The sequence below is a fragment of the Anomalospiza imberbis genome, chromosome 2 (genome assembly GCF_031753505.1).
Source record: "Anomalospiza imberbis isolate Cuckoo-Finch-1a 21T00152 chromosome 2, ASM3175350v1, whole genome shotgun sequence".
Lineage (NCBI taxonomy): Eukaryota > Metazoa > Chordata > Aves > Passeriformes > Viduidae > Anomalospiza > Anomalospiza imberbis.
The window spans coordinates 106,875,384-106,902,464 of record NC_089682.1 but is presented as its reverse complement, the minus strand read 5'-3'; the positions used below and the strand labels follow the sequence as shown (position 1 = coordinate 106,902,464).

Here is a 27,081-nt window from a genome sequence, read left to right as displayed (position 1 = left end):
GCAGTGTGGCCAGCAGGATGTGATTCTGCCTCTCTACTCCACTCTAATGTGATCCCACCTGGAGAGCTGCATACAGTTCTGGGGTCCCCAACATAAGAAGGATGTGGACCTGCTGGAGCAGATCCAGAGGAAGGCACAGCTAAGTAGATTTTTCTGAAGATCTTCATATCCTTGCTTGCCCTTTGCAGTGGTTGTCTCCTTGGGTATCTGATGCTCACAAGCTGCCCCATCCCCCTCCCCCCCCTTATTTCCTATTTCTTTGCTACCTCACTCATTACAGTGACTTTTGTCATCACCTTTGTACAGAGGGTCCCCAGATCTTCTCTCAGTCCTTAAATCTCCCCCTCAATGTTGCATCTTCAAATGTTTCTAGACCTATCCACTTGGAAGACCTAATTCCATTTCAAGCATAGTCTTTTAGAAAGTGAAATGCTGCCCCATCAATCTCTGGCACAGATGAGGTTCTACCTTCTCGAAAGTATATTTGGAGACTGTTTCCCCCTCTATGAACAGAGATGGAAAAGGCATATTTCTGGGATGACTATTTATAACTATTTATAACTGATTTATAACTATCATAAATATCCAAAGCAGGCCAGATGCTTATGCCTGATGAAAGTACAGTTGCCCCCATCACCCATAGGGAGGTCCCCAGGGGTTGCCTGAGGACATTGGCTGCCAGCTGACCTCTACTTATGTGAAAGGAGTCTCATTCAATGTGTGTCACAGTGAAATGGTGAGCTGCTTACCCAGTGGAAAAATTCAGCAGCAGCTTCCGTGTCTGAGAAGGGCAGCCCTTATGTCCTCTCACTGCTACACATTTACATCACTCTAGGCTCTTACAGGATGGTGAGATTTATAGGTCATTGACTTATCTCCATATTATCTAATCTCACTTGCTCATGCTCTGAATTTTATTCAGAATGTGAGCAGCATACTCACAAATTTCTTAGCAAATGTTGAAAGGTGTCACACCTTGGGTAGCATCTAGAGGTAAAACAGAAATAAATGTGAATGAAATCTTAAAAATCCCAGCCTTTCTCCAATCATATATAATACTGGCCAGCAATGCTGTCTCACTCTTGCTTTTAACTGTGACATAAACTACACATAACAGCACAATATTCTGATGTACTTCTTGAAATGTAACCATGTATGTGGCAAAAAAATTATCTGTCTCCTGGTGGCAAAATCAATTTCTCCTTTGGCTATATAGTAGTATTTATCAGCAATACAGACATTTATTTCACTTATCATCTTGCTGCTCCTGCTTTATAACTGCTTTTACTAAAGTGCAAGACCCAGAAACACAGCAACATTAATCTTCTCCCACACTACCCTGCAGCACACGTAATTTTGTGCTCAGAACTGGTGAAGATGATGGACTTTCTGTTTGCAGATCACTGCGTTGGCTACCTGCCACAACCTCAAGCAGTCAAAATGCACCGGCTAGCACTGCCCGTATGAGGCCGGGTGGCCGCCAGGTGAGTGCGGGCACTCCAGGGGTTGGCGTCTGCCTCCCTGGTAATGCTGATCGCTGCGGCGTGGGTAACGCAGCTTTGGTAGCTTCACACGCTGAGAGGGAGATAAAGGGATGAGAGAAAGACACTTTGCTTGCGAGCCCTAAGAACTTTTATTCCCCCATGCGGGGTCGAAATGAAACGCTCTCAGAGCGATGCAGTGCAAAGTGCCAGAGAACAAAGGGTTGTAGCAGATTAAATAGGGGGTGGGCGGACAGGGGTGGAAACCTGCCTCACCCAATGGGGACAAATGAGATGGGGTTTCATAACCAATGGTCACATAACAGACGTGGGCACAGCATTCTGGGACAAATAGAAAGGCTAAGGTGGGGTGATTGATACAGGACTTTCATGAAGAAGCTGGGAGTGGTTACAAGATTGACAGCTGGCAGGGAGTGAACAAACCTTGCCTGATGGAACCAGATTTGGAGAAAACCGGGAGAAGTGAGAAGATTGACAGTTAATTGTGGATCTGAGCAGCAGGAAATCTTGGGGTAAACAACCTGGAGCAAACCACTGTGAGGGAAAGGTAGGGGTGTACAAGGAACATACCTAACTAACATTAATAAAACTTCTGACTAAACCAACCCAAACCACAACAGATCACTTGTCTCAAGTGAAACCCCCAGATGCTGCAAACACTTAAAGAGAAGTTTAGGCTTCTAACCATAAATCTCAAGGAGAGACACTGTTGTTGGTGATCTGCAAGTACCTGAGACATCTGTACTGGGTTTGCATATATAACAAAGACTCTATTCTGAGATCTGTATCCTTCTGGAGCAGCAGCTGAAGGTCAGATGGGCAACTTCAGGGCACCATAAGCAGCACTGGATTATTCTGTTTAGCAGCCTGTATTGCTCCTCAGTAATATAAACTCCCCATGCCATCTTGCCTTCCCTGTTAGGATCCAGCCTTTGGGCCCACTCAGCCAGCGGCTTCTGGGAGTCTGGTTTCAAACAACAGTGTGAGTTTATGGAGGCTGACATCTGTCTCACAGGAACTAAGTTAGTTTCACATCAAGAACCAAGCAAGCAGTGAGATAGTACCATCGCAATTTAGAGAAATCTGGAGATTACAAAGCCATCCAACCCTTTTGTTTCCTCAAACTGATACGAGTGGCAGGAAAATGGATAGTTGCAGTAGGGATCTCATTGGTGACATGGAAAGGGGCTGCAAAACAATATCTAACAGAGCCCTGTTGCAAGGCATATGTATAATTGTATGTTATTTTTTCCTAATTATTATTTCATAGCCTTTCCCTCATCCACTGTGTGGGTCACTTTTTCATAAAAGGAGATCAGGTTGGTCAGATAGGATCTGCCTTTCACCAACCCCTGCTGGCTGGGCCTCATGCCTTGGTTGTCCTGTACATGCTGTAAAATAGCACTGGAGCTGATCTGCTCCTTGACCTTCCCTGGCACCGAGGTCAGGCTGACAGGCCTGTAGATCCCTCTTCCAGCTCTCCTTATAGATGGATGTCACAGTTGTCAACCTCCAGTCATCTGGGACCTCCCTGGTTAGTCAGGACTGTAGATAAATGATGGAAAGTGGCTCAGTGAGTCCTTCTGCCAGCTCCCTCAGTACATTCAGGTGGATCCCACCCAGCCCTACAGACTTTTGTGTATCTGAGAGTGTAGCAGGTTGCTGACCATTTACCCTTGGATTATGGGGGCAACCTTCTGTTCCTGGTCCCCGTCTCCCAGCTCAGGGGGCTGGATATCCTGAAAACAACTGGTCTTAAGTACCTCAGCCTTTTCCTCATCCTTCATCACTGTTTTCACCCACATCCAATAAAGGACGTATTTAGAGAAACATTTTATTGCATTTTATGGCAGTAGCCAGATTTGGTTCTAGCTAGGCTCTCACCCTTCTAATTTTCTCCCTGTGTAACCTCACAATATCCTTATAGTCCTACTGAGTCATCTGCTTTTTCTTCTAAAGTTATCTACTTTTCCTCAAGTTCCAGTCAAAGCTCTCTGTTCAAATAGGTTGGGGTTCTTCCCTGCTGAATCATCTTTCTGTACATGGGGACAGTCTGCTCCTGTGTCTTTAGAACCTCCTTCTTGAAGAATGTCCAGTCTTCCTGGACTCCTTTGCCTTTCAGGACTGTTTCCCAAGGGATTTTGTCAACCAGGCTCCAAAACAGCCCAAAGTCTGCCCTCTGGACCCAAGGTAACAGTTCTGTTGACTCACATCTTACTTCTTCAAGAATTGAAAACTCTATCACTTCATGATCGTTGTGCCCAAGACAGTCTCCAGCCATCACATCGCTCACCGGTCCTTCTCTGCTTACAAGCAGCAGCTCCAGTGAGGCGCTGCTTGGGCCGCTCACCAGCCATATCAGGAAGTTCTCTTCCACACACTCCAGGAACCTGCTTCCTCTCCACGGTATTGTACTTCCAGAAGATCTCTGGTAAGTTCAAGGCCCCCATAAGAGCAAATGCTAACATTTGTGAGTCTTCCCCCAGCTGTTTATGGAATATTTTATCTGCCTCTTCAGCCTGGTTGGCTGGTTTGTAGCAGATCCTCACCAAGATATTGTTGGCCTTTCCCAACATGAATGTTTATGATTCTTACTGATCAACATTCTTTTCATCACTGTCAACAAACTCTGGAGAGTCAGAACACTCCCTACCATACAGGGCTACCCCACAGCTTTCACACAGGTATACTTCAAGAGCAAACCAGCAGTACAAGGCTAACGGTGCAGCAACAGACTACAGCTTCTCATTATTCCCCACAGAGCTCAGGAGATTATCCTGACAGTTTGGACTGATCCTCAGTGCTGTTGGAGCAGAAACAAGGTCCAATTGGAAGCAGAAGATTTGCTATTTGGCCCTAATATAATTAAATAATAAATTATAGCAATATGAATTTCCTCCATGTACATTTTGTTAAAAACACACAGTAGATTTTTACTATGACATGAAACATTTTCAGTCATTTTTATGGCTATGTAGATAAGATATAATCTTTAGTGTTTCAAAAACACAATCAATGTTTATTTGTTCTCATAAGTAATTCATGGACCCAACAATATTCAACAAAACTTCATTTTTAACAGATCTCTTAATGAGCATCATTTTACAGAAAATCACCAACAAATAAATATATGAAAACAATTGCTTTTGACATCACAATGGTTAAATACATTAAATAATTCATTAAATTGTGCTTTACATCAATGAAAATCCCTAGGTCTACAAACTATCTTTTAAATAGGAATGGAAGTATATATGATTACTCACAATACAATCTCTCAGTAGCAGAATTCACAAACATTATTGCACATAAACAGAAGGAAAATTCCTAAAGAATAAAGTAATTTACAACCTATTAATTTATTCTTTCATCTTAAATATGGCAACTGATAGGAATTCTTTTTTTTTCTTCTCTTCCAACATTTATTTGAAATCACAGAGCCAGTGATATGGCCAAGAGGAAAGCCAAGGACGTTGCAGGCATGGAACCCATTTCCCTCCACAAAATGTAGACAAAGAAAGTATTACAGGAACCAAACTGAAAGAAGTGTTACAGTGAAAATTTGGTACCTTTTTCAAGTGTGCTTTTTTTTTCCTGCACATACAGAGGATAATGCCATCAACACCAGCTGAATGACTTTATTGTGATTGTTGTTCTCGTACATAGTATTCCCCACCAGTCTGGAAACAAGATAATAATCCTTATTCCAGACCAAAAAAAAAAAACAAAAAGAATAATTCCATATGTATCAGGGAAACAGCAACAGAGGGAAGAAAAAACAAGATATATTTTAAAACAGCAGTGCTCATAAATGATACAAGAGTTCAGATGGGAAACAAGATCCCACTAGGGCAAAAGGAAGCATGTGCTAACAAGAAGACCAGCTTAAGAAACTTCTTGATTTAGTCATGGATGTCAAATCTGAAACATCTCCAGACACAAAGGTGATGTGACCTGCCATTGGGTTGAATGGCTATGATACAGTTATGAAGTGTGGCTCTGGATCTGACTTCCACCACTTTTTTCTGTATTTCTGTTTTAAGTGAACAGCAAGTAACTGCTGTGTAGTAGGTAGAATCCCTAGCAAGGCTATGACAGCCTCACTATTAACACAACAGCAGTGGAAAATACCCAACATCAGAAGCAGTGGGATTTTTTTCTCTTGACGGTGAAAAAGGTTTTTACTATCAGGACTGGTGAGTGGGGAAGAGAGGACAAATTTTCATCCCTTAATAAGGCCATAAGGCCATATGGTGAGTGCTTGGACTAGACATCAAATTATCAGGAACAAGTTCTAACGACACAGCATGTTTCTTTGTCCACTCCAAACCTACAGTGAATTATAACTAGAAAAGGCAGTGCTGGGAATGTGATGGGAGAGATTAGCAAGTACATCTCCATTACAAAAGAATGAGATTTGTTTCACCACCACAGTAGCAGAAGCAAAATTGCCATGTTTAAGCAACAAAATAATGCCAGGAAGATGGACAGAAATCCTATAGTATTGTTGCTCACAAAGCTTTAGAAACAAACATACTGCTCCCTGATCTTATATGGGCCAGTGTAATTATGGTGAAGTTTATGCTGTCAGAGTAATGAAAACCTGGAATAACAGAGATATGAAGCAAGACCTTTCTTTTGCTTTTGCATTACATTATTTCAGGCACAGTGTCCAAGAGGAAAAAAGCTGCAGGTCTGTGTCTTAGAAGTCAGCCTGAAGGTGTTTCCAAACTGCTTTATTTGTCATGTGTAAGGAAACTCTGATAAGAAAAACAGGATTGTTAGTGCAGTGAGTTTGCTGGATCTGTAGCTGGAGCTAGGGAAAGAGGTGCCAGGTCCTTCAGTCCCAGGGCTATGGGCAATGTCTTAGCTACTGACTGCCCATTCCTCCTAAAAAAACCCCAAAATAACAAAAGCAACAAACCTACTCCTACACAACCAGGGTTGTAACACAGGCTCCAGAGGAAAAAAATCCAACAAACCAACTTCAATTTTGACTAAATCCCAAGCGTTAAGGCAAATCCCATTAACATAGATGCCACAGCACATTAACAGCTCTTCAGGACCCTAATCTTGACTCCTGGGAAATGACTGATGAAAAAGATAGGCAGCACATTAAGATGTTGCCAGACTATTCAAGCTAATGTAAACCACCTATTTTCCTATTTTCCTCATTAGACTTTGTTTTGTATCAGGCAGAAGGAAGAGTCTTGAGAACAGCTGGTATACTTAGACAGCTGAAACTGATACTTACAGTCACTGGTGAGGCTCCAGGGAAGTATTTCTCAGCACTGTCTCCTCTTCCTTGAAAAGAAAAACACTGCATTTTCTAAATTAAAAATGGGGTCCCAGTTGCTGTGAGCAGCATGGAGAGGTGGCCTGCTGAGCAAAGAGGTATGTGAGGAAGGGACAACTTCTTTTTGCACTTAGGAGGAAGAGAAAAGGATGCCCTACAGAACAAAATACGAGTTGGAATTTATCTTATTTCCTTGCTTACCTTGTTCCTTAATGTGAATTTGGCCTTCCATCTTTCCTTCCACATGGCTGGCTTCTCTCCTGCCCTTCAGGGTCTCCCCAGCACCCTGAGCTACCTGTGCTCATGGAAACAAGAAGTGCACCGGCAAATCCTGGAGACTGAGCTTCAGGTGCCAAAAGCATCCTTCCCCTCTCATGCTGTTTGGTCTCCAGCAAGATGTGGCAATGGGCGCAGGAATGGGGAGATGCAACAGTTCCCATCATCCCTGTGCCACCGACCAGAAAGCTCCTTCCCTCCACAGGGCCAGGGCCAGCCCAGCCTAAAGCCTTAGTGCCAGCAGCTAAGATGTGAATTACCTGCACTGTGCTAAAGGTGCAATAGTGCCAGTGAGCCTTAGCTCTTCATGGCCCCACCGTCCCGCAGCCAGGACACCCAGAGCGAGCTTCAGACCTCAACTGTAAATATTTCAATTTGAGTCTTGGAAGGTTGGCGTCCATACATGAGCAAGGTGTCGGAGCACCTCTTTTAGGCAGTGGGGATCCAAGCAGCACCATCCTGGAACCCTGGGAGCTCCTCATTCTCCTTGACGGCAGACATCCCATGCTCAGACAGGAGAACAACAATCTTCTTTTTCCCTTCTGAATGTGGAGGTGGGAGAAGATGTACATGAACTATGAGTGGAAGAGGTATTAGGGACCAAAACCCACCACTACTCATCCCAAAGTAACACATTGACAATCAGACGTAAAGCAGCATATTGTTAATGAACTACATTGATAATTAGGCATCATCCCAGTAGCCCTCTTCACTTCTTAATGCTATTATGATATTTCATGTTCAATGTATTATTGTATGCATTAACTTTCAACAGGATCATTAGACTGTATTTTTGATATTCTGCATAGATAAGTAGCAATAGCATTGTCAGAAGAAGAGAAGATACAGCATGCACAAAAAAAAAATCCAACTTGGAAATGAAGGGACAAATTTTCAAATTGAGCATCTTTTTTCTGTAACACATTATTTTTTCAACCAACTGGATAGAAACCTTGAATTTTGAAAACAAGTGAGAAATGTGCATCCGCATCAGGTACTCCAGTACTTCTAATTAGCAAATCTATAAGGTAAAAGCCATTCATGCATGCAATAATATACTTTCAGCATCTTGATTTAGCAGCCATGTTGAGGCACTTAGAGAAATTTCCTCCTAATGCTTTACATTTAGGCCAGAAGAAGAAGGAAAAAAACTCTCAGAAGATCTATGGTGCACAGGACCCTCTTTTTAAAATTTCACTATTACAAATGGAACAACAGAAAATCTTGGAATAAACAGATGCAGTTTAGCCACAAGAATGGAACACATGGAGGAAGAACCCATTGAATCATTTTCTAGACAAGGAAGAAAAACAGATACAGATCTCTCATCATGAAAACAATAAATTTACAAAGAATCCTCATATAGAGTAATAAGTATCAAGACTTTCCACATATCCATTATGTATCCTATAAAAATGAAAGCTGATTTTTTTTCTAGCCACTACTGTAGTTAGAGAAAAAACCAATTAAAACTGTATGCACTCAGCATCAATGTATTTTAGCAGACAATATAATAAACCTGCCTACCTTCACAGACAATGTATCTCCAGGCTTTTACATCAAATCTGGAAAATGTCGCACTAATATTTAAGCTTTTCCTTCTCTCTCTTTCCTCTTCCCTGGAGTTTGCTTGACCCCTTTTTGAATGTGAAGGCAGATTTCATTGCCCCCAGCCAGATAATCTCTGTGATGTCTGCTCAGCTGCCACGTAGACCTAATTTCTCAAAGCTTGCCTTTGCCACACACACTTATAAGGATGGTTCCTACCTGGCTGGGCTCGGTACTCTCAGCACCTGCAGGGAAATAAGCCAACCCCTCCACCACCTCACCTATAATCAATCTCTCACTGCTGGCCTTTGGAACAGAGCTAGAAGTGCCCCAGTCCAACACTCCCTATGTCTTTTTTAATCACCGACTCAAATTCTTCCCTTAATCAAAACACAGCATGTAGAAGTTTGAAGGGCAATGTGTGCACCTTCTCCATTTCATTCACTAGAAAGTTATGCACTACAGTTGTAACGAACAGTACGAAATAAACCAGCTCTCATGTCACAAAAAAACCAAGCAGGTATTGTCCCCCAATTTATCATTCATATCTGCACAAGTTTTAGTAGCTCAGATTGTACAGGGCACATCTGTTAATGCAAAGAATCTCTCTCTCTCCAATCCATCCTCATAGCTTAGGCCTTTCAAGGAAGTCTTTTCTGGCAGGAATCTTATTCTACTGCCATTTAATAACACTAATCAATACCTATTGAGAAAAAAATACATTCTCACTGGCAGAAACCAAGAAAAACTGAGACAAGGAGGGGGAGTTGTCAGATGAGGTCTCATTTACCAAAGCAGTAGGTCTCCCTTGGCTAATTCCCAGGTAGCCACATTGCACAATCAATCTGATCCTCTCATAGGTTAGGCAAGGTGGAGGAGCATCACCACCTTGCAACCTGACTGTTATAATCTTCAGTAACGGCTACTTCTGCTGGCTCTTCCCTTGGCCACTGGTGAGCTCTCTGCTCCCGCAGCAGTCGCCGCTCCTCTCGCCTCTTTAGCCGGTTCTTCTGATGCTCCTCTTGCTTGGAGTACTGGAAGCGCTGCAGGAACAGGTCCTTTGCGTATTCATACAGCTGCATGTCCAGGAAATTCAGCTCCTCTATCCGTTGCCGCACATCCTCGCCGATATCCACATTCGAGGCCCGCGTAACGTTGAATTGGGTGAATGGGGAAATGAATTTTAGGTTGAATGTCCTCTCAAAGAGATACTGTGTTTTCCTCTGAAATTCCGTCAGCCCAAAGAAGGCCATGTTTTTCAGATTGTTCTTGGCGCTTTGGAGAAGAATCATATTTCTCTCACTCTCATTCATGAAAGTCAGGTTGTAGCACCCCACCAGGCTGAGGTCTGCCAGCATGCGCACCTGGCGGTTGCTGGCCAAGTTGTAGCTACAGTCCATGAATTCCTGTAAGCTGACTCCAGACCAGTCGTCTCCTTCATAACAGGTAGGCAGCTCGTCTGGTGTTGGGCTTCTTCCATCGCACATATGAAGGGACGTTTTCCACGTCGCACCCCTCTGGACATGTTTCCACTCACTCAAGTACCGTGACACTGGATCCCTCAGCATGGTGATGTAATAGAAATTCCTGAAACATATAATTAAACACAGTTTTAAGATTTCAGTAGATTTTCCTATTTATTCTCCAATAAAACTATTACCCGACACTGGCACCACACCCTTCACTTTTTCCAGTCCAATGTAGGCACTTCAGGTGACTCTTCCTGAGACAGTAAAATCTTCATAAGTACTGTGAATAAAATACAAGGTAAATTGGGAGAGAGAGAGAGAGATATGAAAGGAATTAAGGAGTTATCAGAGAAACAGAATTACTTTGACCTATCAAGTGTTCAGTGATAGTTACTTTACATAGATACCAATTAACTGAAGTGTGCTCCCCTCCACATTGAAGTATTAACCGCCAGCAGTATCAGAAACTGTGTGAAAAGTGATTGAAATAATCCTACCACTTCTCTTCTGGATTGAGACACACATGTCACACAAGATGCACAGGATGATAATCCCTACAGCACTTGGGCATAACCTAAGAAAAGCTTAAGCAATTTCATGTGGATGGTGCAAGTGTTAAAAATAACACCATGTGGAAGAATGGCATGAACCACCTACTTAAGAAAAACCCTATTATTAAGTGGGTTGAAGATAATAAGAGACCAAAAATCCATTCATATGACTTAATTTTAGACAAGTGCTTGATTTAAATTAGTTATAATTGTGTAGTACAAAAGCATTTGTTGGTGTAAGGATTATTATTATTCAATCTACCTGTCAAGAATACAAAAGAGACACCAAGATAAATGATCTGAAATAGAGAAAATAACTATGGAGCTCACATTGTCAGTTCATCGTTTTGCTATTAAATTCAGTTTGTGTGTCTTATTTATGGCAATCTAAAAGGGACTGCAATTAAATATGTATCAAGGAAACTATCATAGACTGAGTTTTTTTTTTTTTTTTTTACTGAGGGATGTTTTACTCAATAATAACACACCTGAGTTATAAGATGATATCATAAACACAAAGCAAAACTGAAATACTTATGATTTCTCTCAGCTAGAGTAACCAGAAGAAGATTCATGACTAAAATGAACACATGATCTGGTACAAAAATAGGTTTGTGAGTTTGCATGACTCATCTTACTGCAAACTACACATTCATAAATCATGAGCCCTAAGATTTCTTAACAAAAGTCTGATCTCAGTACTTTTTCTTCAGCCTGGAAAAGGATGAAGAGAGTAAGCAGGAAGCAGAGAAGGATGAAGGAAGTAAGCAGGAAGCAAGCATGCTGAAGACAAGCTACCCTGTAAACAAACCGACATTTTGGAAGTGATATCTCATACAAGAGCTAACTCCAGTAAAATGAAAAATCTCAACATTTTTAACAACCTCCAAGACAATTACTTTGCTTTTTCAGGTATCACCCATTTCCTGCCACTAAAGATCCACCATCTCCATGAACCTTAGGTTAATCATAAAAAATATTTATTTCCCCACATACTGCTAAATATGCAGATATGTTTCCCAGTGCAGGCAAAGCAAAGGGAAACAGGTCTGAATACTTCATTCTTATTCATTCTGAATTTACCACCTACAGGACCTATAATATATTTTCCAGAATAAGGTTATGAGACCAAACTATGGACTGTGTTCTGCTGCAGGGTAATTTCCTGAGCTACAATCTAATGGAAACGGCTGCTTCAATACTTATTTCACAGCAGAAGGTTTACAGGTGGGAGGATTTAAATTAGGGAGTGTCATGGATGTATTTTCACTATCACTTGCACTGGAAGCCAAGATTTCTGTCAGCATCTAATGACACTTTGAAGGATGATATTTCCAGAATCATTTGGAGTTTGGAGTTTCTGACCACTGCCCACACATGCACAAATTGCCAGATTGCATGTCATCTGTTTTGGTCCCCTTCAGTTACTTACACCACCCTCATCAACAGGGAACCCAAGAATCACACAACCCTTCATAGACTGGTATTTCTAAAATCCCTCTTCTGCAGAGCAGGAAGTACCAGAAATCCTCCTTTGTGCTCTGCAAGATTGTTCCACTATGAAAAAGCAGTCTTTGGCCACTTCAGGCACAGCTTTCTCTTCTCAGATTGGATGCTTATCTCATCTTGGCTCGACACTGCATGTATGAGAGCACATTAAGAATTACTTTCCATTTTACAGGGAAAAAAGGGGACACGTTTCACAAGTGCTGTGCAGATAAAACCGCCCAACTCTCAAACACCCATCAGCTCTGAGCATAACAAGCTGTTGCTGCAACATCCAGCAGGCACTGATAGGGTTATGACCAAAAATGCCTGAAAATCCAAGAGAACAGGGATTTAAAAAATGGGCAAAGACTCAGAAGCAGTTGCAAACATCTACATCAACAAAGATGGGGCATTGGCTTAGTCCCTGTATTGCTGCCCTTCCTCTCTTCAGGTAAATTTGGATGTTAACAAGTGGTAACAGACAGATTTAAAAGTTGTTCTTGACAGTTATTTATGCCTCTAATAATAGTTCTGTCCTTCCTCACCCATCTCCAGCAGTCCCAGTCAGGTATGACTCAGAGCAGCAGCAATTAACAAAAATATCTCTTTTGCATCAATCATTTCCCTTTCATCCCTGGATATGTAAATGTGTTTGATGTGCAATAAACAGGAGTATAAAGCAAATGCATGGAAATGAGAACAGTACATCTTCAGCTAACATCCGCAGCTTCCCGTCTGGATACCGGGCCAGAAACATTCGCCAGCCTGCTGCTGCTCCTCCTTGTGACTACCTGACTTCTGCAGCTGTTTTCACTGCCCAGATAAATCTGCTGCTGGTTTCTGCAGCTTCCAGGGAGTTGTCTTCTTGTGTTATCCACTGAATGGCTTTTTCATCTGGCAGACAACCTTTAACAGCAGCTTGACATACATTTAGTTTCTGAGGGGCTCATAACTTACACCACATTCACAGTTTACAACCTTCTGATTAACCTTCTGGCTGTGACCCTCTGTCACACTTTTAATCAATATCTGTGGTTGGAAGACCTTAAGATTTTTTCCACCTAATCCTGGACACTGTCCAGATGACACTGTTACGTGCTACCCCTTGACTGGGGGGATGCTACACTGAAGTGTGCACAAAAGTTTTCTTTCAGGGAAAAGCGTGTCATGTCTCCAGAATAATGATATAAGTAAGCACACTAATGCCATGGACATTTGTTTCAGTTGGAAAATTGTATAAATTATAAAATTGTCTTAGGAAATTGTTTTCAAATGTTGACATTTATGGAATAATTATAGAAGCATTTTGGAGCCCTCAGTGCCTCATATACAAGCATTCAATCCCACTGGGAGTAGCCGAGAAGTCAGTCCATAATAAAGACAAGAAGCAGGTTAAAAATACGAAACAGGATATGGCCTTTCTTCACTGTTCAGTAAAACAGCATAAAGTTAGCTAAACACTGAATATGCTTGAGCCACTCTGAATACAGATGTGCACCTGTTCTTATTGGTGTAAATGACCCTCTTGCATCACCCATGCTCACACTTACGACTGTGTTGAACTCAATGGCTACCCACTGTGGTAAATACTGAGCAAAGAATTAAGTAATGACTTCTGTTACCCTGTTTGTCAAAGCAAATTCATCACAGACTTCTTGGCTTCATTTTTATAGACTCCCATCATCGATTGCTAAAACTACTGCCACAGATATCCTCAGTGCTTAAAGGCTAGCCAAAAAGAATATGCTGGTATGTCAGGGAGAAGATATTTTTCAGAAAATATTCCAAATTAATTAAAACCCGTACAAGTTATATCTATACAATATATTTATGTAATCAATATCTATATCAACATTTGCATATGTGTGTGTGTAAAAATTTACACTGAAATCTGGCCATAACCTGCTTTTGTCAATGACAGAAAAATGACAGTAAATGCGTGAGTTTGCCAATGTATCTTGTGACTGTCTCTACAAACACAAACACAAACATGTAAGAACAGTTTAGATTTCATTTCAAACATCAGCCCACTAGTTGCAGTGTTAGCTCCTCCTGAAAGGAAACTTCATGCAGCTTCCCCAGATTAAGTAATCTCCTTTTGAGCATGATGTACTGAAACTAGTGGATTATTGAAGTTGTCACTATGGGATAGTTGATTTTTTGGACAAGTGATGGTCCCGGCAAGGGCCTGATGATCCATGCAAGGGCTCAAACAAGCACCAGTGTGAAGTGTGGGTTGCACACTGTTATTTACACTAGAATTACGAAGTTCTTGGTACTTCCTAAAGCTCTAGTCCTACTTACATGAAATCCAATCTCTTCATTAGCATTAGGCAAAGAAAACCTTTAATTAAAAGAACAGATAAAATGAGCTTCTAGTTATAACCTAAGAACATGTATTTCTTCCACATTATAAGGTATTTTAATATAAATACTCTAATCTTACATTAATCCTTCAATAGTATTGCACTGGTTTAGAAATTAATTTCAGAGGAGCAGAGTCTGATATAAGCAGAAGTGATCCCAAACCAGGGCATTTTGCCTCTTCTATCACCATGGAACAGATGTCCCAGCTGAGGGAGATTTACTAAATACGTGAAGGATCACTGCACACTGAGAACAGAAACATCCTGTAGGGCCTCCTGGGGAAGAAGAATGAATGGCATCTTCACAAAAGGAGAACAGCGTGCTCATGGCAGCGGATGCAGAGACAGAAGAGTATTTGAGGTGGAGAAAAAGAGTCACCGTAGAATATTTTGTAAAACACTAGCAGACAGAAGAAAGAAAAACCCAAGTGACTGAAAAAATCCAGGCGCATCATAAAACTATCCACATTTTGCTTCTTCCTGGTCGAAGGGAAAATAAAAGCCCTGGACAAGTTTATGTCCCAAGTGGAGATAAGTTAGTAGCTTTAATTGTGGAAGTGAGTGTGCTCCTGAGGAAAGGTCTGAAATACCCACCAAAAGCCATCCTGTCAGCACACTTCTGCTACCAATGGAAGTTGTGGCAAGGTGAAGGCTTAAGAAGGATCAGCATTATGTGAACAAAAGACTTATTCTTTCCAGTTTTATCCTGAAGCCCAAACTCTCACATGCAGTAACAGAGTTAGCCCACAGTCACTAACCTCTCTTTGGGCAAAGTATGGTCAGTATGGGTAAAAGTGAAAGGAAGAAGGTAAACAAATGAAACAAAGATAAGTATAATGCAGCACACATACAATTAGGGAATAAGAACATGCAACATGAATGATTGGGGAAGGCAGAAAGCAAAGAAACATTGTCAGGTTGATATGAACTAGTCAAAGTCACCATAGTGAAATGCAGATGTATCAGCATGAGGCTGGCAGCATTTCTGTAGAGAGTGTCTCTGCATCCATGGCGTGTTTAATTTACAGATAAACTGCCCAAAATAACAAGAACAGACTGTATACTTATCCAGAACAATGGCACTGTAACGAAAATCTATGAAACAGTGCACGAAATATATGCATGTCCATCTGTCTGCAGGAAACATCATACAGCTTATCCACCAAGCCAGAAAGATAAACCCTAGCTGTCCCACAAACTTTTGCAAAGATAATAGCAGGAGCACACAGGCTTCTTAAGCTTAGTGTCTGTCACAGGATGCTAGACGCTGCGATGGAATGGTTTTCTAAGAAATCCTTTACATAAGTTTGTGAGCTTAATACTATTATCTGTCCTTTCAGGTTTTCATGGGTTTCTTTACAAGACTATTACTGAAAGAACAGCCACCAGCATTAAAAAGTGAAGGTTTATCTACTCTTACCACATGCATCACCTGCTCAGCATGTAGCAAAAGCACTTAATTAGCTGTTTTCTCAGAGGATCTGCAGTTATCTGGGATGATGAGCACTTTACTTAAAACAGTGGCTGTAATATTCTATAGACACTCCACATTAAAGGAGAACTTAGCACAGTTAAATTAAAAAAAAAGCCCAACTTTAATTTTGATGTATACAACTACAAAATTTGAGATGTGTCTCATTATTCCATCTAGATTTTGTCCCATGGCTCTGAATCCAACCGGACTAAAAACTGGCCATTGTTTCCTATTTCCGAGTTGGCCACAAGTCTCTGTCGGTTAAACTTACCCTTCTCCTTACCCCAGTGGCATAAAGAGCAGCTAAATCCAGATGACATGCCTGCTCAGAGAAGGGACTGGATGCTGTTTTCAGGGTAGGACACCTAATTGCAGTGGTCCACATATGAGCTGTGCATCAAGGCAAGCTCTGAAACCAGCAGGGAGCTGCTCAGCACAGGCAGTGATGTGTGTCTGGCCATGGCAGGGGCCACCTCTGGCATGAGCAGCATCCCTTTAGAGGCTCCCTCTGCATCACACCATGTACCTTGGCCACAGAGGGAGCTTAATTGCTGACCTGGAGGTGTCTATGTTGTACAGGTGTCTCTATCTGCAAGGTGAACCCTGCACTTGGAGCCAAAGTGTCCTTGCCTGAAGGGACGTATTCACAGAATGCAAAGTTCAGGCCAACATCAAAAACTAACCACTAACATAACATTTTGTAATGAAGGAGAAATAACCAGAGAGAACCTCAATTGCACAACTATTTGTACCTATAATACATCTACCAGTCATGGTATAATGTCTCTTTCTAAACATGCTTATAGAGTTGGAGCATTCCCCAAAGCAAAGCAAAATTTTTAAGCAAGTCCTGTATTTTTTCATACAAATCTCCAATCCAGCAGTTAGAAAAACAGTCCATTATAACTTTGTCGTCCTTGCTGAAACAACAGTATATCAGTGTGACAGAGGGAGGGCTGGGAGTCTGACAGCTGGGATTGTATTTCTGGTTGTGGTAAGAAAAGGCGGTCACTTGGGAAGTAATTTGTGATGACACAGACTGTTACAGGCAAGAGAAATGTGGTGATTGGGCACTGGGAAGCACTTAAGAAATGGGAAATCTTATATTTTCTTTCATGTTAGGAGGAATACTCCCTGCCAATAACTTCAGTTTCTTTTACAGTAATTCACTGCTTTCATCACAAAACTTCCAACTTTTCTGTTTAGACATTGCAAGCCCTTTTTTCTTTAAAAATATCCTCTGAAATATCAGATTAAATTCTATATCCATGCCATCAGAAAAGCTTTATAGCACTATTTTTGGGTTTTTTTTTTGCACAGTTGTTGATCAGAAGATTAGTGTCCTACACCTGATTAAAGAATGACAGATGACAACGAGTGCCTTTAGAGATCACTCACACTTTGACATCAAACAACTTTTAACAGTAGTGAATTAGGGTAATCCAGAAGGGTAAAAGAAAGGGAGTGAACCTTTGGCAATACAAATGCTACACATACAACATTAGGAATTTTTCCACCTAAAGAGTCCAATTTTCCTTGATGTGAAGTAGAACAAGTTCAATAATGGCATAGAGCTATGCAAAGATATGAAAAGAATGAGATATTAGGCAAGCTGTTTTAACATAGCACTGGTTCATAGATTGATATAATACAGAAAAAAGATTAGTTTCAAAGTCCAGCACTACATCAATACTGAAAACAATGGTAAAAACTGCATTTATGGAGATGCTATTTTTTTTCTTAAATACTTCAGTAATGAAGACAACTGGCCTCAGACTATGCAAAATGACAATTTCTTTTTTAAATGTTGTCTGCTTTTAGACTTAGGACATGTGATTTTGTACTTTTTTAAAGTAATGAATAATCATGACAATAATTATCACATTCCTGACATATCACATTGCCACAAGCCCTTCAAAATTATCAGTGAAAGTGCATCTTGGGACCTACTGCTGCAAAAGGATAGTGAGAGTGCTGAGAATTTTTTTTCTTCACATAGGAGAATATAAGTTTGTGAGGATACAGACTTTAATAATGTATTTCAAAGATGTGTCTAAGGCATTAGGTGGAGATCAAACAGCCATCTTTCAGCACCCAAGAAGACGCCAGTGAGAAGAAGCAAGGCTTTTCACTCTTGTGCATGGCAAAATAGCTGAGGGACAATAGTCATAAACTGAAAAAGGTGAGAATAAAAGGAAAACCATTTTCATTATCAGAATAATTAAGCATTGGAAAGTTCTGTCAGTAGCAGCTCTGCATCCTCCACCCTCTGAGATTTTGAAGCTCCAGCTGGACAGAGCTCTAAGCAACCCCAACTATGCTCAGTAGTGGCCCTGCTCTGAGCAGGAGGTTGGACTTCTCCTGAAGTCACTTCCCACCCCTGGAGTTCTGGGATTCTGAATGACAGCAGAATGTCTGCTGGCACCAAATGTACAGTCCTGTCAGACAACACAGCAAACACGAAGCAACTTGACAACTCCCTTGTTCTTTCCTGGCCACCCTAGGAACAGTGCAGAGGATTTTTAGTCTCTTTTAAGAGATGGTGGGGTTTTTAAAATAATATTTTAACTAGGCCTATAACACTCCAAATCAGCACACCCTGAATTATTGAGCAGTTTCATGAGTACTTATTTCAATGACATGTTATTTAATATAGAGTCTCCAGAAACTGGAGAGGACAGTGCAGCCACTACATGTCCCTAAAGAAATAATTCTGTTCACATGTATCAAGTCTGGATCTTGAGCATCTCCTAGGTTAATGAAATGATGTAGTTACCCATGGTTTTAATCCAGTATTTTAGAAAATGCACATGAATAGCATATGAGTATGTGTGAGCTCTCTGAGCTAATATAGGTTTTTTCTGTGTGTTGCCTTCAGGATTTAGGCATACATTTTCAAACTCAGAGCATAAAGTTGGGGAATTTACTCTATATTTAAACATGTAGGGAAGCTCAGCCTCACTGGCAGTGAAGAAAATAGAGAGTAATATGAGCAGATACAAAGAAATTTGTTGATTTGTTTAGGAAAAAAAGCTCTCAGAAACATCACAGTGCCCTACCTATCCTGCTAGCACAGATAACAGCACTCAATTATCCCTTTCCTAACCACTTTTGAAATATTCTTTTCATGCCATTGCTTCTACTGAAAATGTCTTGTGAAGGTTGCTTCTTACAGTTAGGAACACAAGTCTTATTCCCAGACAAAACCTGGTCTTGGTCTACTTAGATCCAGTTGTTCTTGAGCTAACACTGCAAATACATAAAGGAGATTTATAAATGTAACATCAGAGAAGGAGAAATAACATTTAAGCTGAAGATCAGAGAGCAATCACACCTCTCAACTTTCAATTTACAAAGCTGAACTACTTTTTATTGTCTCCTCTGGTAAGAAAAGTCGTAAGTGACCAAACTGCAGTCCCCAAAACCCTTGAGTCATGCTTGGATCCTTTTACTGAGTTTTCCAACATCTCATCTTTTCATGCTAGCTTTTGATAGGGGGCGTACAAAAGTAAGGAGGTCCTGAGATTTGTTCCAGGTTTTGTTCATCATAGCAGTCCTTTCCTGGCATTTGAACTTGCACACTTCAAATTTCACTATACATGGCTGGAATTGAGCAAATTTCACACGAGGCTTTAGAGGTATCTTGTACAATAAACACTTCTTACCTCCACTGGCAACATATTCTCTGATACACCCTCACATTTCATTTTGGTTTTTTATGGGGCCACATGACTCTGGGAACTCACACTCACTGTGTCACTGGCTCAGATGGTCCCTGTCCATAGCAGGGGGTTGGAACTTGATGGTCTTTAAGGTCCCTTCCAACCCAAACCATTCTGTGATTCTATGAATATGAAGACTCCCTCTTTTGGCTGGTAAGCACTCAGTTGATAGAGGACAGCTGTTTCTGCCAGCTTCAGATGCATGAACCATGCACTTTGCACTACCAAACTTCATTTCCCCTATTTTTATTAAATCTTCAATGTCATTAAGCAAATTCCATTAATATACTTAAGCTTTTAGTGTCAACATCAGTAATGGAAACATGAAATAGGGTGGGAGTTAAGACTAGCCCTGTGGAAATAACTTTAAGTTCCTCTTTCAGCACATCCTGTTTTGTGACCAGCTTCTTGTTCACCAGAAAATTCTTAAGCTTGGCCTCATGCTTTCTGCCTTGTATAATAACTTCGCACATGCTGGTCTATAAAATACTTTATTGAAGGCAAATTTCCATTCTGCTATCAGAGATGGATGCTGGATTTATGTCACATCCCAGAGGGTGGTGGCCCCAGCTTTGGTGCATGTGAGAATAGAGAGGTTGGTTAGAGATGGGGAAATGACAATTTGTTTCAGAGTGAACTGGTCTGGAATAGAAATGGATAGACAAGGTGATTTGATGGAAAAACAAACAAGCTTGATACAAATTGTAAATCATTTCTTGATGAGACATAAATCCAACAAATTTCCCTCCAGTGATTTTTGTTCTTTGCCTAAATTATATCAAGCTCAGTTGTTCTAAGTATTCCTTAAATTGCTGAAAGGAGTGAAGTAGCAACAACCTTGCTGAAAGAAATATAAATACAAAATGCAATAATAATTCAAACAATGAGAATTGCATTGTTCTATCAAGCACACACATAAAACAACCCTTGTACCTCTTAAGAAATGGGGTGTGAGCACATGCAGGAGGAAATACCATTCAAAAGCAATAAATGTCTTACAAGATTCTTTAAAAATAAGCAAGGCATTTGTGCTGGGGAGAATAAGAAATCTTTTGTGGTGAGGACTGGGAAAGGAGGGATCCATTGCTCCCATCACCCCCATTCTATCTAGTCACTATTGTTCACAGGTGATTGCTGTGTCTCAAAAGAACCGTGTAAATCTGAGGTACACGTGACGATTAAAAATTGTTGTTTCTTTTTTCTCTGCCTTTGCTAGGCCACTGCACAGAAGGGAACATGAAATAAGGGTGCATTTGCACTGCTGTCCTACCCACCTCCTCCTGGAGCTGCCTCTAGCCCCAGCCTGGGGACGGAGCTCCGAACTTGCCTTTCTCAGGGAGAAGTTATAAGTACAGGGGAAATGAGTAAGGGGATGGCCCACAGCAGGGAGTGGCAGCAGAAAACAAGAGCTGGCCAGGGAAAAGAAAGATGATGACAGACAGGGGCCAAGAGAAGAGCAAACTTGAAGACAGTGTTGCACAAGGGACCTGCAGTTTGAGCTTGTTTTACCAATTTAACCTTAAAGGGTTACAGAAACCTGTTTGGGAAGAGACTCTCCTGAAGAAGTCTGATACTTATAGGCATGGGTAACCAGCTTAGCATAACAGAATTCATAAAATATCCCTTATGCACACAGGACAAACCATAAAACCCTCCTCACAATCAGGTCACAGTCTCTCAGCAGCTGCCAAAAAGGTTAGAGGAAGTCCCTGTTTCAGGAGGATTCTCATGGCCTCACTGCCTGGGTGACTGAGCACTCCTCCAGCTCCAGAGCAAAAAGGTGGGGACACAGAACTCCTCCCTATCCAATAACTTAAACAACATAAGGCTTTTCATCATGGTTCTAAAGAAAAGAAAACCCCCGCATACTTTCATGCAGAATTATGAGAGATCTGTTATCAAAAGGGTCCTGGCTGCCTGCAGGAATACACTTGGTTAGTAAAATTCCGTTTCAAAGAGCCCCTGAAAAAACAAATCAAAGGTAGCCAGATCCTTAAATCTTCTGACATTTACATTTTTTCAGTCAGATTTTGTTAGGTCTAAAACAAAGCAAAATTAGTTATTTTAAATGCAACTACAATGTTTATTTTCATCCTCTTCCTGTTTTTTGAAGGAGCTGTTGCTATCCCATTTTATTCTCTGGCTAGATAACACTTGCAGCACCAGCATCACCACCGTTCCTTTGTAACTGGCTTCACTGGAAACCAGTTTGTGTCACAGGTGTAACAAGGCTTCCTCCCCAGCTGAGCTTTCTCTGATTTCCAACTAAGAGCTCAGTTGCAGGCACTTTTTTCCAAGCCTGGGATGCTCAGATAAAAGTTCCGTGGGATTTTTCACTGCAATGCATTTTGAATCAGTACAGTAATTCTGCTCAATTAATAAAGTAATTAACAATAAAAAGGGCTCAGTAATTGAAATCGCTTTGAAAGCACACTAATTTATTCTCTCTAAACTTTGCCTCGAATCTTTATTAATTCTGACGTCAAGCACAATGACCATAAATTATAAATGATCATCACAAAATCCAGGCATTGCAATCATTTTCTTGTCCTACATACTGAGTTTTTAAAGCCTCCCATAAAGTAAACAACATGAAAGCACAGATATAAAAGAATTTCAGGTTTTTACTAATGAATACATTATAAGAGAAGCGTTCCCTATTGGTACATTGAAATAATTCACAAAACCTAGGGAAATTACCCAGCTGTAAAACAAAAATGCTATTTTTTCCCCCCTAAAATTCCTCTTTTTGAAATGCAACTGCATGATTTTACCAGTAAGCCAATAAACAAGAAGATGACCGGGTATTTCAGAAGAATACTTGCATGACAGACTGCTGACTTTCCATTTTACACTGAATTTTGTGTTTTACTAAAATACTTCATAGTATCTGAGCAAACCCAGAAATAGCTGGCATGAATATATAACTCTAAGAAAACCTAGAAATGTTTGGTATTAATAATATAACTTAACTATAAGCAAGATTGCCATTTTCCCTCTCCATTGATCTAATAGGTATCTTTGTACATCTATAAATACACACACACACACATACACACACACACACACAAACTCCCCACGAGGGGGCCCTCTAATCTTCCCCAAACCTTCACAAAAGCTTAACTCTCCAAAAATTGATGTCATGAAGCTTTTGTCTACAGATACTATGGTATCTTAGGAAAAAAGCTTTTTACCAACTAGAAGTGACTTTGTGATAGAACTTCATACAACAAAACCTGTAGTTTGAAATGGAATCACTTTTTACGCACAATTCCCACTATAAACTTGGCAGGCAAAGAACTTTGATCTAGCTTTTCCAAGTTCACTGCTTGCAATACCCAGCCAGAATGAGACCTTTTACACACACACACAGACACAGAGCCAGCTCATGCTGCCATGGCGAGGCAGCCTCCAGGATGCAGCCTGGTTCTGTGTTATGTTGTAATTTGTAGGCAAAGCCCAAAGTGAGAAACATGAGTGATTTCAGCCCTGTAACAAAGCATCCCGTAGGCGCCACAGTTAAGGTACAAATGGTATTAGAGTTATTTGCACTGTCCTCTCAACTCCCTGCAGATATGAAAAACAAGTCTTGTTTGTCATACCTTGTTATCTGCTTTAATATTCTGAATGTCTTACAGACACAGCGTTATAAGTCCTCATCTTCTTAACTCAGCTGTAGCTCTGTGATGTTTTTATTATTTACCATACCTTTGACCTTGGAATACCAAGAAGAAATGGAACCATCTCTTTCTTCTGACCTCAAATGTTAATTAATCAGGCTTAGTCACACATGCCAGGCTGTGAACTGCACTGTACCATCAATTGTGGATGTTATGCTCCGAGAAAGAAATTAGTCAGATGAAATAAAGGATTCTAGGCTTCTAAACAACTTCTATGAAGGATTCTTTATCTTTTGGGAAAGCTAGATAGAAATTATATTAATTCAGTCCTGCAGATACAGCCCAAACCCACCAATCCGCCCACTCAATCAAATGAATCTCTGCATCTTGATCTGCAGCACAAACTTTAAGCAAACTTTCCATGATTTCTCAGTGATAGTGCTGTATGATACTGTCATGTTTAACCCATGCCCATGACAGAGTTCAGGCTGCTCCAAAACTTGTGCATTCACATAAAATAAAGCACCCAAGAACCTGATGGGTCTCCATAAGAATACTGGCTCAAGCAAGTCATCATGGACGCCTGTGGCTCTATAACTTTCCTCTGAAATGGACAAATCCTAATCAATGAAGCACATCTGTACAGAGGCAAATAAGCAAATAAGTACTTCCCAGTCCCTTCAGGCCATGAACTGACTACTTGAAGCATGACATTTGATTAGCCTTATTATCTCAACTCATTTATACATAAATGTTTTCAGGGGCCATGAAGCCATCCAGCTTTTATTAAAATCCAGCCACATTCTCTGAACTGATGTTCCCTTCTCTTCCTTCTTCCTTTTTGTCTGTAAAAACAAGGAGAAATGTCTTTTTCTTTTTCTTTTTCTTTTTTTTTTTTACTGTGGATTATCATCTTTGCAATTTTATTATTGTCAAATAACCTTCTCCTCATACATAAGTGCAGCAGACTGCTGCCATAGATGCTCACATATGCAAATAGGTCAAGCTTTCTAGTCTTTCCCCACAGAGATATTTGACATTGAGACTCAACATGATCTAGCATCTTTCCGAACTAAAGGCCAGGGGAATCATGTGTGGGACTTCACTTCCAAAACTATTTCTCATGGAAATTAATGAACATCTGTGCAGATGCTGAATGTGAATTCAGGCAGCAGACAAAGCCTACCTGAAACTGAACTTAAGGTCTAGAAATACCTAATGATAAGCATGTTTATCTTTTGATTTCTTCCTTTCCATTGAAGAGTCAGAGTGCTCTTCAGGTCACAAACTTTTCTTGCTCTAAAAGGAGTGGGATGATGACAGGGTTATGAAAGCTATTTCAGCATAAACTTATAAGAAGCAAAGTTGCTGATGTGTATCCTAAGTAACACAAAGATTGAACATGAAACATTCATTAGGATTTCTTTAAAGACTCTGTAAATTGCTTTCTGTTTTATATGGGGTACTACTGTCAATATAAGTATAGAAGCGACGCAAACAGGAAGCAAAATTCAGGTTAGATATTAGATATCATCATGAATATTTTTCTACAGTTCTAATGACTTCAATATTTCTGTCTTTTATCTAATAGAGATTACTTAGTCTGGGTCAATCTTATTTGTGATACATATATTGAATATTACATAATTTAACATCAATTAACACCTGTGAATTTAAAAAAGAAATCTCATCAGAGCTGAGTAACTGAAGATATGCTACCTTCCTAGAAAAAATTAGCTAAATAAGAGAAAAGGTTGCAAACTAAACTGGTTTTGGCTTTTTTTTTTTTTTCTTTGAAGATGTTCCTTTCCAATGGGCTTTCTCTAAAGCAACATTTTTGTTTATAATTGTATAATTTTTAATATATGGCAAAACTAGATATCCCAGTAGTCTCACCAAGTGCTGTTTAGCACTTGTATCCCTGCTCTCCCTCAGGGGATCGAAGCCACTGAATGTTCAGGCTAAAGAACAACCCTGCCTGGATGAAAAGGAAGTTTGCATGCACATAGACCTTTATTCATGACACTTTAATTTGCTCCATGGCCTTAATAAATACACCAGCATTAAATATTCTCATACAAACCACGACACTCTTCAGACATTTTTTCGTGTTGTTTCCAGTTACATTGCTTTTACTACAAGGAGCAATAATTAGTACAGGCATCATCGAAAACCCACACTTCCTAGCTTCCCTTCATTGCTCTTTGTTTTCCTCATTATTTGTGTACTCACACAGCAATAGCATAACTTTATGCCTGACGGAGCTGCAGAGGAAACAGAGCATTTCCATGTATCACAGACTGTTGGGCTGACACAGAGGAAATTCAGCTTTCTCCTAGCTAAGTTTAAGTTTAAGCCCATTTGCTCCTGCACCAAGTTTCTCTATGCAGGGAGCTGGCTGCAGGGAGAATTTGAGTGGCAGTGGGATGGTGTCAGTCAAAGCCCCTGTCAGCCACAGAGCTGTGGTGCCGTTGTCGGGGTGGGCACGGGGGCTGTGCAGCTGGCTCAGGAGGGCAGGCTGAAAGCTGGAGCATGGGGGACAGCTCTCACCTGGAAGAGTGTTGGTTTGGGTATGTGGCTGGTTCTCCACAGGCCACTTTCACAGTGCTGCCCTCATTTGTGCCTTTCCTTTACAAGCTAATTTTTTTAATTGAGATTTTTAAATTGTAGCTCTTTGAAACTGGAACCACCTCATTTTTGCATCCCAGGCACACAGACTCTCTGAGGGCTCTGTTTAGATCCCTGTGCATTGGATATATTATTGTTTGTTCAGGCTTCCTTAACAAACCTGAGAGCCAAAAATTATTTTGAAAACCTTGGTATGCAGTCTTCTCCCTTCTGCAGGTTTACCCCTGTTATTTAAAGTTATATATTGGCATAACCCTATCATTCAGCATATGGCAAGTGGCATCAGTGTAATGTAATTTCAATGCCAGATATCCTAAGGCAGGTATAATACTATAGTATTGCAATTGGATTTTTTTTATTTTAACCTAGCCTGGACTTAGCTTTGCTTCCTAAAATGGCTTTAAGGCAATAATGTTCTATAACAACAGCTGAATTAAAAGTATCATATTAAAAAGGTGTTGAAGAAGCTACTTGACATGGCAGATAAACCCACCAACAGCTATTAAATACAGAGAAATCTTCAATAAGCAAGATATTCTCAAGCCTTGAATTTTTTAACCAGGGAAGTATATTCAGGGGTGTCATCATTACATGCTTGCCTTGTTCTTGTCCTCCTTGGACTCTCCATTTTTGGAGGCAAGATGTTAGGTTATATGGACCTTTGGTCTGACTCAGCTTAGCCATCTCTGTGCTACTTCAAGCCACCCACACAATGGTACTTTTATTTTTTTCCCTGACATTGATGAGAGAAGTATCTCATGTTGATTAGTTAAGTCAAAGCAAAAAAAAAAAATATTTAAAAATCTGTACTGTTTTAGTCATATGCATAAGGAAGAATCTGGATGTCATGCTTGCCATAGAAAATGTTCTCTCACCTTCAATAAGAAATCTGTTTTCTGTTTTCTTAAAAATGGATGTGGGTGTTACAAATGGCAGTTCTTTACCATTTTTAAAAATGAATGCTTTCCATTCATTTAAGAAGAGACTATCAGAAAATATATTATTACCAAGGGTTGGTAGGAGGCGACATCAAACAGCATGTCAGCTCTGAAAGAGAAATGAACCATGGAAACAGACAGAATGCAGGAACCGACTGCTGAGGTTCAGCACAGAGGACAGGAGTATCCCATCGAGGCCACGG

At 40.5% G+C, this 27,081-nt stretch overlaps 1 protein-coding gene across 2 annotated transcripts in view; it reads right to left on the bottom strand.

Moving 5' to 3' along the window:
• Window positions 1–4,493: 4,493 nt before the first annotated feature.
• HS6ST3 (heparan sulfate 6-O-sulfotransferase 3) overlaps window positions 4,494–27,081 on the bottom strand; it is a 272,962-nt gene continuing 250,374 nt past the window's right edge. The window contains exons 2-3 of one of the 2 annotated variants that reach the window (XR_010996601.1): window positions 7,000–10,209; window positions 4,898–6,881 (exon numbers count right to left, since the gene is read on the bottom strand). Coding sequence is in view for 1 of the 2 variants with exons in the window: in XM_068182476.1 (XP_068038577.1) it covers window positions 9,504–10,209 (706 nt within the window). In the remaining variant the exon portion in view is untranslated. Of the gene's footprint in view, window positions 10,210–27,081 lie in introns of both variants that reach the window. The other variant, XM_068182476.1, reaches the window with a different exon arrangement.